We start from the raw sequence: 20,300 nt of genomic DNA on the forward strand, positions 1-20,300 counted from the left end.
CGTAAGCTTATTTTTTCTTCTTCACTTACTAGAGTTTACTTCAAATATGGAATTAGATTTTTTCACCAGGTGAGACATAACTGAATAGCAACTGCCAGAATCATTTTCATTTAATCCACCTTTTTTTTTTTACTGAAGCGCAGATCACAGAAAATCTTGAAAGATATGCCATACAAAGCATTTATTGCTGTTGGTATGATATCAGGTACGATCTTAGCTTCAATCTACATAATTATTTCATTTTTAGCATCCATGAGCACAAGAACCCTCGGTTGTCGAACTTTTGACAATCGCGCCGTTTCACATTAACCGATTTTGTTGGAGCCCGGCGTGAATTATAGGTGTGTACTATTAAATTGTAAAGTGTTATTGAGTTTCTGTTGCCATATTACTGTATAGGGTGAATCGCTCCGAGAGGCTCAAACAAATATTTATGATAAAAGAAACTGTGATGAGGTAATAAGATTCAGAAGAAGATTGCAAGATGTGACAAACGCTAATATTGCCATTGAAAAATCATTAACGGCTATCAGCACCTAAAGTTGAACATACATTTTACCTTAATTATTCCTGCTGCAGTGAGTTTATGAATTGATTCTCAAGCCGTCCCTGCTCTATAACATCCACCATGAGACTATTGCTGCTCCTGTCCCTCGCCATCGCGGCCACCGGAACGCAGCTCTACGACGCCCCGGCTGACGTCGGTGTGACAGGCCAGTACATCGTCGTGTTGAAGGTCAGTTGTTCGTGTGATTAAACTTGTCACAGACCCGAGTACTTACGACAGCGGTTCTAAAGTTGATATAAAAGAGAAATGAAATATCTGTAGAAGCCATGATTCTACATGTTCTCCACTATTCAAAATTATAGGTGCTACAAACACCAAATGGTAACAATATCAAGCTTTATAGTCACGTCGATTCGCGTAATCTCTGCGTGTTCTCTGTTCATGGGTAGTGGCACTGCATGAGAAAAACCTGTAAGAAAAACAGGTTTCCACCACTTTTAGCCCATTATTAAGCACAGATCAAGCAAATATTTTGGAAAAATAGATAATCATTGTGAGGTGTATGCTGCAACCATAAGATAATCTCACAGTTATAACGTAGAACATGCTACACTGGCGACGTTATCCTCTTTCGATATTAAGGGTCTCATGATTCGGGTTTCGGTACGTAGTCAATGTCATCGAAGTAAATGCCTATCGCAACATTATCCCATTCTGTTTGAACTAGGCTGATAATACGTTCGTGCTCTACAGGACTTCCTTCGATATGATTTACGGTAATTTCTGTTCTTTTTATATTTGACCGGAAATGAACCGGTCAATTTTAGAGTATTATCAAGTACTACACGATGACTGTCAGTTGGTGCTTCTGTTCATTTGAGTATACTTTCCGCTACCATGTTAATATCATGAATCAGCTGCGTGCCTGGTCCAATTGAACTCAAGCCATCTTGACACTACTACAGATCTTATAAGTAACTAATATCTAAGTACGCCTACGTCATGTGACTGGTCGTTGGTGTCCGATAAGGTTTGTTGACTTTGCTTGGTTTGGCTAGAGATGATACCGGTTGTACAAAGTACAAGCCACTGCGTTGGATTCATAAAGAAGCATGAACATGCTGCGAGAAGGCAATTCGCTAAATCTTTACACGGCGCCTTCACGACGAGAAGTCTAGAATATGACTTGCTAAACTCGCCGTTTAGGACAAACTAAAGAAGAAAATTCTATTTAAGTTAGAGACGAGATTGTGACAAAGCTTCGTTAAGAAGTCATAATATCTCTTCATCTCGAACAATTTGCAACGTTGTAAATTTCTCGTCATAAAAAAGCACTAAGTCAAAAAACGACAAGCCTCGGGAAAATGTCTCTCTCGCCTTCTACTTCTATGGTATACTCAATGCACATAAAATTATAGCATAGACATCTTGCATAAACTTGCTTCTCCCCTGTTTCCAATACTTCACTGCAGGTTTAGGCTTTCGTACCATGTTGTTCAAACATATATCTATTTATGTATTAATACATACCGTTAGAAAACACGGTTAACAATTAACGGTCAAGGAATTTGGTTTCCAAGGCCATGAAGACGTCGACTGATCATTCATGTATCTGATATAAATATATATAAAAACGGTTAAAAGAACCAGAAAAGGTATCCCTTCTCTAATTTCTGTAAATAACTTTTGCCTTTGGATTGTTCAGAATAGTGGCAAGTTTGATCCCCCATACAGCCATATCTGTGTGCACAGACAAAGCGAACGACACTGCTGCTTTCTCTCTCCACGTCATAACTAGCCCTTTAAAAGAAGTAAACATACACCTGTTAACTCCCATATGTACCCGACGTGTTTTGTGCAGCACTGGTGGAGCTCATTCTTTCTTATTACAAAGGCAAATGAAAGTAAAATTCTTCATCACAATTATAACTGATGATCAAGACGGCTTTTATGAATAGACTAAGAAAAAAAAATCAAACGAACGAATGGTATAGAACCTCCATTAAAATCGGAGCACAAATCAGAGGAATATATCTGATTTGGATATTTTCTTTCATTCTATCTCTCCATCTGTGACATTATGTATTAACCGCATAGTCAAATTTAGACCGTTTGTGTAATGTCTTGCAATTTATGATGTTTCTTTCCTTTAGTCTTGTAATAATTTAATGCACCTGCTTCACCCCATTAAGTTCTTTAGGCAGGAAGTCACTTACTTGTTGCTATAGGTAGAGCAAGCCTCCGGCAAGATTTATAATCACACATTCGGTTCAAAATCAAGTTTGTCTTAATACTCTAATTTTGCATTTTTTGGGGGGTTGGCATTTCAGCTTATTCCTTAAAAGTGCTTTCAAAACTTTACTCCTGTGTCTATCATTTATTTATTTTGTTATCATTATTATTATCATTATGATTATAATGATGATAATGATAATGATGATAATAATAACAATAACATTAATCATTATTATCATTATTATTATCATTATTATTAATAGTAATAATAATTATTATTTTCATTATTATTACTATCGTTATTACTTTTGGTGCTGTCCCCTTTCTCAGGAGGGAGAAAATGTAGACGGCATCATCGATCGATTGACGACGGCTGCCAACTCTCAGAAGATATCGGCTTTGGTCAAACGTCGCTATCGGACCGTCATCAATGGATTCGTCGTCCAGCTCGACGACGACATCAATGGAAGGCAAATGGTAATAAGGCCTGAACAGAGATCAAACGTTGCCATCGTCTTAAACGTACAATGGAATGAACATGCTCAGATTTGTGACACATAACCATTTCAATTGCATGAGTATGCAACTTGTTTCTTCTCATGAACCTGGGTAGTGGGGTATAGGTGACCTTTGACACGTCGCCGAAAATGTATTGTACTTTTCTCGTTTTCTGAGAATATGTGGTGAAGAGGGAAAATAGATAAATGAATAGGTAATGTATGGACACAGGATATTGCCGGCAACCCTTGCATTATCAGAGTCGATCGGAATCAGCATGATGTACGGTGAGAAATACGAGCAACGGCGTAGCCAGGATTTGATCTTAGGGGGGGCGGTTAGTCTGCGAGGGAGCGAAGCGACCGAGCCCGAGCGAGCGGAGCGAGCGAGGGGGGGGGGGGAGGGTGTGGGAGGGGGGTGTCCCCCCTCCCACGGTGAGAACTTTTTGCATTTTGATGTTGTAAATGGTGCAATTTGATGCATGTTTTTGCGCGTTTAATCGACGTGAAACAGTCCCACTTGTTTAAGGTAGCAGTATATTTTAGTCTAGATTATTATTGAACAATTTGCCTATAAAATGGTATCATTTAAATACACTTCTTGTGTTAATTCTTTTCACTGAATATCATGAACGCGACTGAACCCGAGCGAGCGGAGCGAGCGAGGGTAGGGGAGGGTGTGGGAGGGGGGTGTCCCCCCTCCCACGGTAAGAACTTTTTGCATTTTGATGTTGCAAATGGCGCAATTTGATGCATGTTTTTGCTCATTTTATCGACGTGAAACAGTCCCACTTGTTTAAGGTAGCGGTATATTTCAGTGTAGATTATTATTGAACAATTTGCCTATAAAATGGTATGATTTAAACACACTTCTTGTGTTAATTCTTTTCACTGAATATCATAAACGCGACTGAACCCGAGCGAGCGGAGCGAGCGAGGGGGGAGGGGAGGGTGGGGGAGGGGGTGTCCCTCCCACGGTAAGAACTTTTTGCATTTTGATGTTGTAAATGGTGCAGTTTGATGCATGTTTTTGCTCGTTTTATCGACGTGAAACAGTCCCACTTGTTTAAGGTAGCAGTATATTTTAGTGTAGATAATTATTGAACAATTTGCCTATAAAATGGTATAATTTAAACACACTTCTTGTATTAATTCTTTTCACTGAATATCATGAACGCGACTGAACCCGAGCGAGCGGAGCGAGCGAGGGGGGAGGGGAGGGTGTGGGAGGGGGGCGTCCCCCCTCCCACGGTAAGAACTTTTTGCATTTTGATGTTGCAAATGGTGCAATTTGATGCATGTTTTATCGACGTGAAACAGTCCCACTTGTTTAAGGTAGCAATATATTTTGATGTAGATTATTATTGAACAATTTGCCTATAAAATGGTATCATTTAAATACACTTCTTGTGTTAATTCTTTTCACTGAATATCATGAACGCGACTGAACCCGAGCGAGCGGAGCGAGCGAGGGGGAGGGGAGGGTGTGGGAGGGGGGTGTCCCCCCTCCCACGGTGAGAACTTTTTGCATTTTGATGTTGTACATGGTGCAATTTGATGCATGTTTTTGCGCGTTTTATCGACGTGAAACAGTCCCACTCTTGTTTAAGGTAGCAATATATTTTGATGTAGATTATTATTGAACAATTTGCTTATAAAATGGTATCATTTAAATACACTTCTTGTGTTAATTCTTTTCACTGAATATCATGAACGCGACTGAACCCAAGCGAGCGGAGCGAGCGAGGGGGAGGGGAGGGTGTGGGAGGGGGGTGTCCCCCCTCCCACGGTAAGAACTTTTTGCATTTTTGATGTTGCAAATGGTGCAATTTGATGCATGTTTTTGCGCGTTTTAACGAGTTGAAACAGTCCCACTTGTTTAAGGTTGCAGTATATTTTAGTGTAGATCATTATTGAACAATTTGCCTATAAAATGGTATCATTTAATCTTCTTGTGCTAATTCTTACACTGAATATCATGAACGCTGTCTGCAGTTCAGCAATCAAACAGAAAAAGCATGCACACGAGGGTGTAGATAGGGGCATATCCCATCCCACACAAAGGTGATTTTGCGTTTTCAGACCTGAAATTCAGCGATCTGGTGCAATTTTTGCTGCAATACTTTTTCATCGAAGTGTTAAAATCACGGAATTTAGCTCTTATTCCGAATGAGCACCATCTGTGTGTATGTGTAAAGTCTAGTGAGGTAGAGCTTAGGGGAAGGGGGATTCCCCCTCCCGCTCGCGGAGCTTTTGTGTTTTTAAAATTGAAATAAAGCGATCTGGGTGTAGCCACAGTCTACTTCTATGCATGGTGGAAGGGGGGGGGGGGGGGGGGGAGGGGTGGGCGACCAGGGAGAAGGCGTGGGCGAGTGTTATCTCCACCCTTCCCTTCCGATGGAGCTTTTGCCTTTTTAAGGTTGAAATTGAGATATCTCGTATACGCATATTTGATGGAATCAACATTTGGGAAATCACAACAACAACAAAAAAAAAAAAAAAACTGATGGGGGGGGGGGACTGAGGGAGGAAAGGGTCGATTAAAAGGGGAATTGCCCTTATACATGAGGGAACCTTGAGTTTTCGGAATATAAGTGATAAGTCTTGTGCACTCAGATTTATTCATATTTTGTTTGTAAATCTAAAAAGTGTACTAAGCTAGGGAAAGAGGCACAGAGGGGGAGGGTTTGGGAGGGGGGTACCCCCTCCCAAGCACGAGAGATTTTGCATATTTTGAATTGAAATTCAACGATCTGGTGCACACTTTGAGTGAAATATTCAAAAAAATATCTTATCTGATGAAAGGTTGCAAAGGAGACCCGCTTCATGTGCATAGAGTGCTCATACGTGGCTGATCGGGGGGGGGGGGGGGGAACGCAACGGGCGCGCACCCCTCTTTAATTATTTTGAAAATAAAAGAAATCAAAAGAAAAAATGAAACTGTGCGCCCTTCCCTTTCTCTTGTAAAGAATATTTGCACGGAACTTTTTTTTTTGTTTTTGTTTTTGCTTGTCAGCTGATTAAACCCGAAAGTGGCATCAGATATATATATATATATATATTCTAATTTTTCGCGCGCCCCCCACCCCACTTTACGGAATTCCTGGATCCGCCCCTGTCATGGAAAGGAATGTGATAGATGATTGTATTATCTCGAATTGTATCTGCTGTAATAATGTCTTCCTCTGTCGTCTTAGCTCCTCTCACTGCCCGGCGTGGAGTACGTCGAGCAGGACAAGATGATTCACAAGGACCTAGTGGTCGGGTCTTGGGGGATCGACCGCATCGACCAGAGGGACAATGAACTGAACAACGATATGACCCTTGATGGTAAAATCTCAGTCAAAATGTTAGACAACCCTACATAGCATCTCATCTCTTTCCTCTGATGACGTCATTCTGTTTCCTTGTTCTGTTCTCCCTCTACCATATGCAAAAAAAAAAAAAATAATAACAACACGTGACTTTCCGTAACGATGAGTTTACAAATAGTGAATCAATCTAAAGACAGTTTCAGGGTATGAATTACTGCAACTTATCAACCACACCTTACAGTAATTCCCATCCGATTTGCTTCAGTGGTCAAAGAGAAATGAGGATCTCTCGTAGAGCATGTCAGGAATCCCTTCCCTCCAGAAGTTCTGTCCATTGTGTCCACACATTACAAGTAATATGCAGTTCCAAGAGCATCCAAGTGCTAAACTTTAAAGACATGTCTTACAACGATCCACATTTCTTTGTGACCACTCAACCAAATTAAATTAAATTGGGTTTTCTGCAAGAAATAGGTAAGATGCTATTTTATTTAGACCATGAAACAGCATTCAGACAGTTAATCATATTGAAAGTTGTCAATGCGGAAATCCGGTTGTATATATATATATATATATATATATATGTATATATATACATAATATAAGAATGAGTCTCAAATACGCCATCTGGAGATCCAATAAGAAGGTTTTTATTCACAAAATTTTCAACCCGCCTCGGGCCTTCGTCAGTGTAGTGTATACTAGGACAATGATAAGTTTTTGTAAGCATGAATCATAACAACATAACATCATAGCAAGGCTCTGAGCGTCTTTGAGAATCATTCTTCTTATAATTATAACATTCGAAGTCCAACACGTGGAAGATTCCAAGATATACTGTACAGTAATTATATCAAACGATGGGGGGATTCCACTGAGACGGAAGAACGCATTAAAGCAGAGACCCTCATTCTTGTTTTGAATGTCTTCAGGACACCTCATATCCAGCGGTAATTTTCAGATTTTCTCCATATGATAACATATGTTTTAGAATATTTATAACTAAACCCATAAGATACATAGATTTATGTGTTATGAATTCTCTCGTCCAATCTCCGGCTCAGTTTTCATCATTATACGATTCCTATTTTTCTTTTTGCTTCAAAAGTACACACTATACCGGGAATTTAAGTTAACTTATTGCTGTCATGCCACTGTTATTCTTCACACTTTGATTGCAAGGCTGGTTATTTTCAAACAGCCACACGCACGTACACATGCTCCATGTATGCTGAGGATTTTGTGCATGAAAAACGTACTTACAGACACATTTTGTTCCCTTGACAATCATAAAAGTTAACACACGCTTGAAAGCACACTGTCATATGATACGTTCATAACGTAAAAGCACCGAGTAAACCCCATCTACTGGCTCGATACTAGTTTTGTCACGGATTAACGGACTGGGCAGACCTATGAAAAGTAAGGAAGTGTGTCTTCTTCGGAAGAACAAAAAGTTCTTCTTGGCTTCACTTGAATTTGTCATCATTCTGGCGCACACGCAATTTTTAATGTCATTATCGACATCAGATTGCCCTATAGGATGATCCTCGGGAAATTAATCTATTCACAAATAAATGATTGAGTGATAAGGTATCAATTTGACAGGCATTTACATTTTTCCTACTTAAAACAGGCTATGGAGAGGGTGTTCACATCTACGTGATCGACACCGGGATCAACCCTTATCATGAGGATTTTGGTGGTAGGGCTATCGCTATCAAGGACTTTGTGGACGAGGATGGCACGGTAGGGAGACTATATGCATTAATTTTATTGTATTGCGTCAAATTCAGATTCAAATTCAAGTGAGATTTTATTTCCAGTAGCACATTCTTATAGATACAAATTCAGAGAGAAAAAAGTACGATGTATTATAACAATATACATTATACATGTGCGTGTGAAACTAATGTTCAGAATAATTGTTTACAACATCGTGTTAATTGTATTTATACACAACATGCATGTATCTTTTTTATATACACATAATCAAATGATTATGATTGTACATGCTGTGTACTGATGGGTATGATCATCACGTGTAGGCGTGTGTATAATGATGCAGAAAACAAATGGCTTTTAATTAACGGAATATTCTTGCGCCTGCGCAGTGGCTATACATGCTATATCTATAAGAATAAACTTCTTGGGAAGCAATGTACATCACTCATGCTTTCAGCCTTTCTACTTGTTAACCGTCGAACTCTTGAAAGGCCATAGACTGCGACGGTCATGGAACTCACTGTGCAGGGACGACGGCTAGCAACACGTACGGCATCGCTCGCGAGGCCACGGTTTACGGGGTTCGAATTCTCGATTGCTTTGGATCCGGACTGATCAGCAGCTCAGTTGCAGGTACGTTTATAATTGACAACGCTGATCTTTTGATTCATATTTTTCACTCAGACTCAGACGTGGAGAAATTAGCAAACAATACAATATGATAGGCACGAATTACCAACCCATTTTTCCTGCTTTTTCACACTTACGCAGGCCCGTAGCCAGGATTTTTCAAGGGGGGGGGGGGGGGGGGTGCGGTCACTAAAAAAACGGACCTTCGGTACCAATACCAATGATGACACACACACACACACACACACACACACAATTATATATATATATATATATATATATATATATATTCTTTGGGCGACCGAACTACAAAAGTTGTATAAGAATTTGCGCGCGAAGCGCGCCGCAAATTGTGAATTTTGACTGTTTTAATGACGTTTTAAAGTCTCGAGGAAATTTGTATTTTTGTCTGTTGCATGCAATCGCGTTACGGTATTTCATCTAGGAAATAGTAAAAACTCATTTTGCCAGGAAGTTGCAAAGTTTAATTGTGTTCGAGACTCTGCGCGCGTAGCGCGCCGCAAAATTGAGAATAGTGATTTTCCTGGTGGTGTTTTAACTTTTATTTTTTCTATTGTATACCCGCGTTAGCAGGCCTGAAGCCAGGATTTTTAAAGGAAGGGGGGATTGCGTTAATTAACAAAACGGTCCTTTGATACTGTCCCGGGAGGGGTAGCCACAATTAAAAGGTGGACACCATGCTCATATACATGGACTTTCAAAATGGCCCCTAAACGAGTAATGATCATATGATTTTTTCGGGCCTTAAAAACAAGTATTCCTTAAATGTTTCCTGCACCCTAAAGAAGTACTTCATCATGATTGAACAATATACCATTTTCCCAAATTTCGGCCTTTTTGATACCCTTTGATTATATACGCTCGTACATCACACTTTCCATCTAATCCGTGAGAAAATACGACCCCTATTACGCGTTTTCTTTAGCGAGTATGGTCACGGTGTCCACCTTTCAGTTGGAGTTTTCCATCCCATTGGATGCTGTTTGGAAGATGAAACATTCACTTTACTATACAGTATATCAGCCGTTGGTATGCGAGTTTGTCAAAAACGAAAATAAATAAGAAAATTTTTAAAACAAAATGAATTGTAAATGTGAACCATTTATATTTTGCCTCCTTGTGGTAGGATATTACCAGCATTTCCGAACTTTCAAATAATCATTTTAGATTTAATAATATTAAAGGTAGTAGATCCGATTCGCAAACATCTCCAATATCAGTCAAATGTCATATTAACCATCATGCTAAGACGGTTTTCTTTGTGAAATTTGGAGGTCAGTGAAATTCAAAAATTAAACATCCGTTAGCCATTGGAAGAAGTTGAGTGTAAATTCAGACCTCAGGCTTAGTGCTCAGATGTTTTCCTATTTGATTTGATCTGTCTTACTGTGCACACTAAGATACATACTGGAATGGTTATTTCTTATTTATTAAATTATAGTAGCATATTTGGTTACTAACTGTCTCTAGGCATTTTCGAATTTGGGCTGCAAAGAGATCCACTACCTTTAAGTTAGAAGAGAGATAAGTAAAAAATGATAAAATAAACAAACAAAAAAGGAATGAGTTTCTTTTGTAATACTATCTGACAAACTTTTTACTTTACCATTTTACTTCATAGCTCAGCACTTTCCATTCTCTCTCATACCCTCTTACCCATTACATTTAAATGAAATACAACTAAAATGAGTTTGCGTGCCTGCATAATACTCTTTGGATATTATAAGTGAAAATGTTCTTAGGTTTTGGCTCACTTTAAAATGAGAACCAATAGAACTGTCACAACATGAGAAAATGTATAAATAATAATCAACACTACATTTCCGAATTTGGCCTGCAAAGAAATCCGCTACCTGTAAGTTAGAAAAGAGATTAGTAAATAATGATAAAATAAACAACAAAAAAGAATGAGTTTCTACCGCCGTATCCAGAACAGAGCCTGAAACGGTGCAAGCTCAAGAAATCGTTTGTATACTATAATACGTCTTGAAGTACTGTGTGATACTTTGGTCGTTTTTGCTCCCAAACTTAACAGTTATGCTGTCAATAAGGCTGCTACGTATCCAGATAATGTCTCACACACAACTGTATCTGGATATTGCGTTGAAAATGATATTTGGCGAGAAACAAAAGCTTGAAATCACAGGAATTCACACTGCTGACAACGGCAGACAGTGAAGGTCAACGGCTCAAATTTTCGTTGGTAGTCTCGTCACGTGATAGTTCTGTATGGATTGTACACGTTCCCTATGACAGCAATTGTGAATGGGTAGTTTAGCTTTACTGCAAATTTGCGTCAGGACTGCTCAACCAATGGACAAGATTCTTATGTCACAAAAATGGGCAGAACCTCTACTTTCTGAAACCGTGCGCCCCAAGTTTGTGCGATCTTCCGTTCTCGAGATATCCCGTCTGGAAGAATTGCAAGACGGAAAAATATGCTCAAATTCGTCAAATTTGGACTGTTCGCCATAGACAATTCTACTCATAAGGTACTTTTCTGATCTAATTTGCGTCACTGCTACAAATGTTACAATAAAGATATATACACATAAATAATCCCTAAAGTGTCCACTTTCAGAATCCGGGCGCCCCAAGTTTGCTTCTTAAACACTTTAAAAGTTATGGCAGATTTTGTGGTAAAATGCGTCGATTTTTGACCCGTTTTACGTGTTGTCTTAGCGTTCGCGCGGAAGCGCGGCTTCGCAGATGACCGAAAGTTTTCAATATGTAATAGCTCGCACAAATTGATACATAACATTTGTGTTTGTGTGCATGGGGACGATCCGATGGTTCATACAACAAAAGGGTTTCGTACAATTATTTTTAACATTCTAACGTACTCTTCCACATTTACGTAGCATATAATGTGTCTTTATATTTATTTGGATTGTTATCTTGAGAATTGCTAAAAACCGTTATTATGAAAAAGTGGACCTTTCAGAATTTGGGGGGGTGCGTACGCACCCAACGCACCCCCCCTGGCTACGGGCCTGCTTACGACAGCAAAAAGAATAAATAGGACGTTATCTGTGAATCGAAATCAAGAAAAGAACACAAACTCAAGTCATTCCTTCTGTGTGTGTGTGTGTGTTTGTGTTTGTGTGCAACGTTTCCAAATGTAGTGCTACAGTGAAGTTTGGCACCTTTCAAAAATAACATATCTTGTACAAGTGTATATTCTTGTCATTCATGTTAAAGTAGTATATCTGCATACATGAATCTAATCTTTATACGATATAGGCTACATACATTCCTTCATCTATCCATTTGTTTATTCATATAACATAGGCCCTACTTGAGTGATGTGGGTGAAAATGTCTAAATCAATAAATTTGACTGTATCATTAAAACGATATTTTGTATCTTTTATACACAAAAATACACGTTTATTATAACATACCAACATACATGTTTCGTAAATACATGTTAGTAAAATGTGATATTTGTAAAATAAACACATTATGTGCTGTACTTTTGCATATGTTTTGTACTTTTTGTTTTTGTCAGCGATGGATTGGATAGCGACAGAAGGAAAGAGGCCCGCTGTCGCCTCGATGTCGTATGGAGGTTTCTTCTCTCCCAGCGAGTTCCAGGCAGCGAACAGGGCCAAGCAACTCGGTGTCGTGCTTGTCACTTCGGCTGGTAACAGCAACGCGGATGCCTGCCTCCAGTCCCCCGCTGGCAGCCCCGACGTAAGATTACTCGTTGAGATAATGTTTACAAACCTACTGTGAATTCTTGCTTTCGCTCTCGAAACACCAACGCAAAAAAACTAGAAATGTCCCTAAGGCGACTGGTATGCCTCCGCCATAATGTATGATTCTCCTAATAGGTCTATAGTATGTGTGGACAATGTGTGATTACATTTTCACAAAATTGGCAAAATACTAAAATGACACTTGTCACAAATGTGTTGAATGTTCACCTTCCTTGACCTAGGTTTAATGGGAAGAATAGAAGAGCATGTGTTTGGGGATTTAAGGACTTTAACTTGACTTTGACCCATTCATAAGTTTATGCATTGAGGCATTGAGTAATTTTCAAGGTATGGAGAAAAAGTGCAATTTCTGTATATATTGAAAAGTACATTGTTACCATTTTCATCTGGCCTTTGACCCTAAAATTCATATAGGATAATCACTGTCAGGCAGAACATGCATAAATATGTAGTAAGTTTCAAGATAACTTGAGCCACTTCTGAGATATGGAGGAAAAAGTTAGTTCAGCACTCTCCCTTGATCTTTGACCTTTTGACCTTTGAGGCAAAAAAAAAAGAAAGTTTCCAGAGAATCTCCATTAGATTATACATACATACACCAAGTGTAAAAAAAAAAATAATCCTGCTGGCATTGCATAAATATGAGGGAAATAGTAAAATTTTGAAGTGTTGCCCTTAACCGTTGACCCCTGACCTTTGACCCCATGAACCCTAAATTCTCTAGATAATCACTGCCAGTCAGTACATGTATATATACTACATGTATGTTCCATGACGATACCGTGAACAATTTCCAAGGTACGGAGAAAAAAGTGAAGTTTTAATATTTTGACTTGACCTTTTGACCTTTGACCTCGTGACCCCAAACTTTTACCAGAGAATCTTAATTGGGTAATACATGTATACATTAAGTTTTAAGAAAATGTCTTTAGGCATTGCATAGGTATGGTGGAAATAGTGAAATTTTACGTATTTGACCTTGACCTTTAGACCTTTGACCTTGTGCATGTGCACCCAAAAGTTGATAGGCACAACTTCACTCCCTAATACACATACATGCCAAGTTTCATTGGGATACCTCAAAAGGTTTTTTAGTTACGATGTCCACAAAATTCATTACGGACGGACGGACGGACGGACAACCCGAAAACATAATGCCTCCGGCACCACTTTGTGGCGGAGGCATAAAAAAGAAGTCATGACCCGTGAGCAGGTTTCTCCAATACTAGAAATAGGTAGATGGATGAATAGATAGATAGATAAACAAATAAATGAATAAGTGGATATTCATGTGCGTGGGGTGAGTTTACGGGTGTCTGTGTTTGATTTTAATATGTTTCGAGTTATATCTACACTGAGAAAGAGAGAGAGAGAGATAGATAGAGAGAGAGAGAGAGAAAGAGAGAGAAAGAGACCTAAGAAGTGATATATTTAATAATCTTGTAGTGAAGATTGTCATTCCATAATTATAGAAGCATTTTTTTTAGTTCTCTTGGCTGCTATAATGAATTTTAGTCATAAAGATAAAGACCGTGTGTCAAAAGTGTAACAAAGGTTATTTGAATAATGTTGTTTGGCATTTGTGCCGCTGAAGGAATTATGAAGTGTTTAACAAACAGCTGAGTACTGTTTGACTTAAATAGAATAAGATTCGTAGCTTCACGAATCCTCATCATGAGGCAGGTCGCGTTCACACGTCTGTGATAAGCTATGCCCATCGCATCATGCTTTGTTTTTTGTGTTTATGTGCGTGCAATCGGCTTTCTAGTCCGTTTTATCAGGGAGGTGGGACCTCCCTGGTTTTATGGTACATTTTAGCAAACAACTTTACTTCCTTCTTTCGGCGCAGGTCATTACCGTCGGGTCGACCGACAGGTATGATGTTCGGTCGTCTTTCTCCAATTACGGCCGATGCGTTCAGCTCTTCGCTCCCGGCTCCAGCATCATCAGTCTGGCCCATGACTCTAACGACGGGACCAGGACTTACAGCGGGACCAGCATGGCCTGTCCTCATGTTGCCGGTAAGAAGGACCATCCAAAAAAATATACATGTATATTACGTATTACAATGATGATGTTGGTCAAAGTTGGTTAAAAAAAATCAATTTATTCCCAACACGTAATTACGATACAAAGCATAAACCCAAGCAGAGTTACAACAACATTGTGCGCCGTTTACGAATTCAGTCAACATGCTAACACAAAAAGAGTATAATTCATAACAGCATAGAACGAGAGTTAACCCGTAGACAATATATTACGGGTAAGCAAATCATACAGATTCTATATTTGTTATTGCATTATGTAAATCATAAGAAGTTGAAATGCAACATACAAACCACAACCCGTTTGAACAGTTTAGAAACATTTGCGCTGTAGCAATAATGTGATTCTTTGTAATTTAATCGGTATTGTTAACATGATTTACTATGTTAAGACATATACAGTCAAACTCGGATACCTCGAAGTCGTCGGGACTGAAGAAATTGGTTCGAGGTACGCGAATTTCGAGGTACGCGTACGTCGAATTTTCTTCGACTTATCCGATTGTTGTCGATGTTCAACATGGTATCTGTTACAGTGCCTACCGATTGTTTGTATGCTTGTCAATTGGATTTGAATCGACTTTAATATGAATGAATTGAATGAAAATCGATGTTCTTCTTTCATCAGTGTTTTCTGGTGAACAATTAAATTACTTAAATCACCATAAAAACAAAAAGAAAATACCGGTACGTAATCGAGCGCAAGACAGGGTTGCAGAACATGCGTGCTGAATGTACATTGTCGCGTCGGCGTAGGTACCCCCTCGATCACTATTCGTTTTTCCTCCTTTTCTCTCTCTAACTCATCATCTCGTACACAATATCCAACACAAGAATCAGTCTTAGCTTTGCAAACTATTAAAATTTCGCACAACTATGGGTGTACATGTAGCTCACCAAGACTGTGTAGAGCTACAGGGAGCGACGGCAATGTCGCACCGCTACGCACCGGTCTTCCATGTGTCTACCAGCAGCACTCACAGTCAGCAGGCGATACCGTTAATCATTTCCAAATGTAAAAGCAACGATCAGTTATTTATTTTAGTATCATACGGAGCAGAATATTACTGTTATTCATTTCTAAATTTCCAAGCAAACATCCGACATTCGTTTTACTACCATACGGAGCCCAATATTACTGCTGTCCACTTCCAAAAGTGAAATGAATTATCTGACAATCATTTTATCATCGAATGGAGCTGAATGTTACTGTTATTAATTTCGAAATGTATAATAGCAAATATCCGACATTTATTTTAGCATCGTATGGAGCAGAATGTTACTGCTATTCACTTCCAAATGTAAAAGCAATCATGACTGTGATATCTATTTTGGAATCTTCCGCAGCCGAATGTTCTTGCTATTTACTTTCGAAAGTAAAAGCAAACATCCGACATTTATTTAATCATCGTACGGAGTTGAATGTTATTGTTATTCATTTCCGAACGTAAAAGGGATCATTCGACATTCATTTTAGCCTATTCCGGAGCCCAATGTTATCGCTATGTACTTTTGAACGTAAAAGCAAACATCCGGCATTCATATATTATCATCGTACGGAGTTGAATATTATTATTTATTTCCGAACGTCAAAGCAAACATTCGAAATTTATTTTAGCATCTTCCGGAGCCGAATGTCATTGCTATTTATTTTCGAATATAAAAGCAAACATCATACGGAGTTGAATACTATTGTTATTCATTTCCGAACGTCTAAGGGATCGTTCGACATTTATTTTTGTATCTTTCGGAGCCGAATGTTATCCTTGTTTATTTCCAAACGCAAAATCAAATATCTGACATTAATTTAAGCACCGTACAGAGCTGAATCTTACCGTTATTCATTTCCAAAAGTATAAGCAAACATCCGACATTTATTTTAGTATCGTATGGAGTCGAATATTACTGTTATTCATTTCCAAAATCAAAAGCAATCATCCGACATTCATTGTAGCAACTTTCGGGGCCGATTGTTACCGCTGTTCATCTCCAAAAGTAAAGGCAAACATCCGACTTTTTTTTTGGTGGCCCGACGTGCGTTTTGGTGGCCTCGGGCCACTGTAAGTGTCGAGCCCTGAATAAGTGCAGCACAGTACATTAAGGATGGGCTACTAGTGAGTGATATCGCTAGATCAGATTCCGGCTATGGCTTCTGAGGACAGTGCTATTGCTGTAATCATAAACATTTACCGAAGAGGATTGTTCGCATTAAAAAAAAAAAAAAAAAAAAAAGCGAAACAATCTTAGGGGGCCTTGACGATTGTGCTAGAAAAGAAAAGAAAAAAAAAATACCGAAAACTCAAAAAAGATTCAATTCAAAACAGGGGTAAAATACATGATGATTTCTTTCTTTCTTTTTTTTTTGTCTGAAAATCGTAAAGCGTATTATTCCGTTACTTCAAAAATTTATCAAAATAAACTGTTGTTAAATCATATCTATACTATTCTTTATTATGCTAGACCTATACTTCCAGATCATATACCACACTTATGCTTCATAATCGCATTGCTGGAAAAAAAAATATTCAGAGCTTGCGTTCTCGGGGAGAATTAATGAAACAAACTTCGTGAAAGGAAAAAAAAAAAAAACTAGCGGGAGATTGATGTTTGGACAGTGGACCTTGATTAATGCCAAAGATATAACTGTTAACACCTAAGCAGGTGCGCCACGACGGTTAAGAAATGTACGCGCACGGCATGACTATCACGATCGCAAATCAAAACAGAGCGTAGTGCTATTGTAAGCTCTCCATTTGCACGGCTGCTACTACAAGTATATGCATTCCGGGTACGTGTGTAGGTACAGTAGGTGTTGGGGATTTTCCTTATCAGCTGTGTATCGGGTATTTGAGCGCACGATCGTTCTGGGGCTCAGAATATTTACAATCGAGTGTGAAAAGATTTGTGACATGTCTTCGCTGTCCACGCGCGCTTCATCGGAAATGCTGAGTGATGTTTGCAATTTCAATTCGAGCAACATGCTGGGAAAAACAATAAGTTAATTAAGATCGGGACATGAGATTTCCCTTCGAGGTAACCGAACTTCGAGTTAGTTTTTTTTCGAGCTACGCGAATTTTAAAACACGAAAACTCCATAGGAACAATCGGGACTTTCATTTTGCCTTCGAGGTAAGCGATATTCGGCTTATCCGAGTTCGAGGTATCCGAGTTTGACTGTATAGACAAAATAAGATTTTACAAAGGAATGTTAGAGACAGATCAAACAACACACACATATATACAAAAAGGTTTGTAAACTATTGGGAAACATGGCATGATATGGAGGGCAGAAGTAAGGGTAAATTGCATTCGTCCGGAAATGGACCCTATTAACCAGTAAATAGTTTTCACACACACATAGTTTTCACATCCCATTATGACTCAGTGGGATACCTGTATGAGAGTATACTTTGATATCAATGAGGTAATTCTCGAGCGTATCCATATAGCTTTGAATAATTCGCGACATTTTCGAGTCTTCGGATAAAATTCGAATTCCTCGATGTTATATCAAATGCTTTATTAATCTGATTACGCACAGATTTCTATATTTTCTGGATCCAGTATGCGAAATAGAATAGCGTTATAAAATCGAATTGACAACTTCCATTTCAGAGCTTACAGGGATAGTATAGTTTTGGTTGAGACCAATCTTCACGTTTCTTACAGTTTGATGAGACAAAGAGAAAGCTCTTATACAATATGAAAAAGCATGTAATTCCAAGAGGAATTTAATACAAACTATTTGACAAAACTGGTTTTGAAATAAATGGTTGAGATATCAAAAGAAAAAGAGCAATCCTATCAGAAGATGTGATTCACCTTTCATTACGATCGCTTTGTTTTACTTTGTTTTTGGATGTCTCGGCCATTCCAAAACAGATTTTTGATCAAATAAACTTTGAATTCCTGAATGGTATGCTCTTTCATATTATTTCATAAGTGGCTTCTTGGTATCTCGCAAAAAGTTTAAAGTCTAATCCTCATCTCTACCAATACTGTACCATCCCTTTAAAGGGGATGGCTAGAAACTAATTAGTGGGACTCAGTGGGAATTGCTGGGGGATGATTGCTCCAATTCTTGTGGGATTCATTTGAGAGTACATTATATATCTATTGTTGTGTGAAAATTATTTGCTTCAGAACGGTCTCATCTCTAAGTAATGTGCAGTTTAATGTCCCGTCACTGTACAGGCATGCTAACCTGGAAACATTAAACTGCACATTACTTGAATATGAACCTATTCTGAAGCAAATAATTTTCACACAACAATAGATAGGGCCTATATAAAAAAAGTAGCTCTTAAATGAATCCCGAAAGGATTGGAACAACCATCCCCAGCATTCCACTGATTCCCACTGATCAGTCACTAGCCATCCCCTTTAAAATATTGAAGGAAAGGAGTATTGTGTACACTCTGGTCTATTAAGTGCCACAGTTTCGGGATGTGACCAGTTGCGCGACTACAGTACAAAGGAACTGAAACATCCCCTTACGTTATGATAAGTCACCTACTTGTTGTATATTGTTTGTGCTTTTGAATTGAGATGTGATCGTAGGGGGGGGGGGAATCAGTTCCTGTGATGTGTAATGTAAAACAAAAAATATAATGGTAGCACAGAACAGATCTTTAAAGGCTTGTCGAAGAGTATAAGGGCAGTAAAAGAGCTCACGCGAATACATGTATCAACATTTTTTTTTTTTTTGTGCGGTTGCCTCCCTTTTTTTTAATCATATTTCCACCAGGAATTGCCGCTGTGTTGCTGGGCCAGGGATACTCAGCGCAGCAAGTGTACGACAAGATCACCAGCTCGGCAACGCTGGGAGTGGTGGCCAATCCAAACGCAGCTCCGAACCTGCTGGCCTACTGCTCCTAGATTTAACTATAGCTTCATTAACCCTACAGCGAGGAACAAAAATGTGATAACATCCATTTTGACATTGGGTTCTTTACAACACTAGCACACGTGTAATTCATAAGATGTGGAGATTATAATAATGATAATAATAATAATAATAATAATAATAATAACAATAATTATTATAATCATAATGATAATCATAATAATAATGATAATAATGATAGCTGTTGATCAATTTTTCAAAGCCTGACCATAAGCTATGGAAGATATTGATAAAGGCAAATCTGTACATGCAACTGAATGAAATGGAATTGCGTCATACCAGTGAACAGTTTGTGCCATTTCGTTATTAATGTTTCTGACAAAAGATTAGTCGTGTCACATAATATTGCGCGCAAAATCATAGAACCTGATACTGAAAACACTTTAAAGCAAAGTGAGAAGTACCTTTCGTGATGTGTTGGTTCTTACGCTTGCGTGAGTTTGTTTGGAAGGATGGTGAAACAAAAAATAAATGTAAAGCGCAGACTCGGTTTCCAATTAGAAATGAAATATTTTCTCTTATATACCGAAAAATCATAAAAACACATATAGCAAGATACTCTACCCCCTCTGAAGAATATGTTTACCAAACAAAGGTTAGCACTACACTCTCAAATCAGTCTCTGCAACTCCTACACGTAAAAGATACAAATAAATTTTATAAGAACTATAGCTAACTACACATACTTTCATGCAGAG

General features: G+C 38.6%; 1 protein-coding gene across 1 annotated transcript; it reads left to right on the plus strand.

Moving 5' to 3' along the window:
- Positions 1-628: 628 nt before the first annotated feature.
- LOC139737651 (alkaline serine exoprotease A-like) lies at positions 629-19,574 on the plus strand. The gene is made up of 8 exons (XM_071648330.1): positions 629-736; positions 3,074-3,220; positions 6,438-6,570; positions 8,191-8,303; positions 8,771-8,912; positions 12,441-12,625; positions 14,501-14,672; positions 19,444-19,574. Exons 1-8 carry the CDS (start codon positions 629-631, stop codon positions 19,572-19,574), a joined length of 1,131 nt encoding a protein of 376 aa, XP_071504431.1.
- Positions 19,575-20,300: the final 726 nt, after the last annotated feature.

The sequence above is a fragment of the Diadema antillarum genome, unplaced genomic scaffold, assembly GCF_040938485.1.
Source record: "Diadema antillarum isolate AM-2024a unplaced genomic scaffold, OU_Dant_1.0 scf00000029, whole genome shotgun sequence".
NCBI lineage: Eukaryota > Metazoa > Echinodermata > Echinoidea > Diadematoida > Diadematidae > Diadema > Diadema antillarum.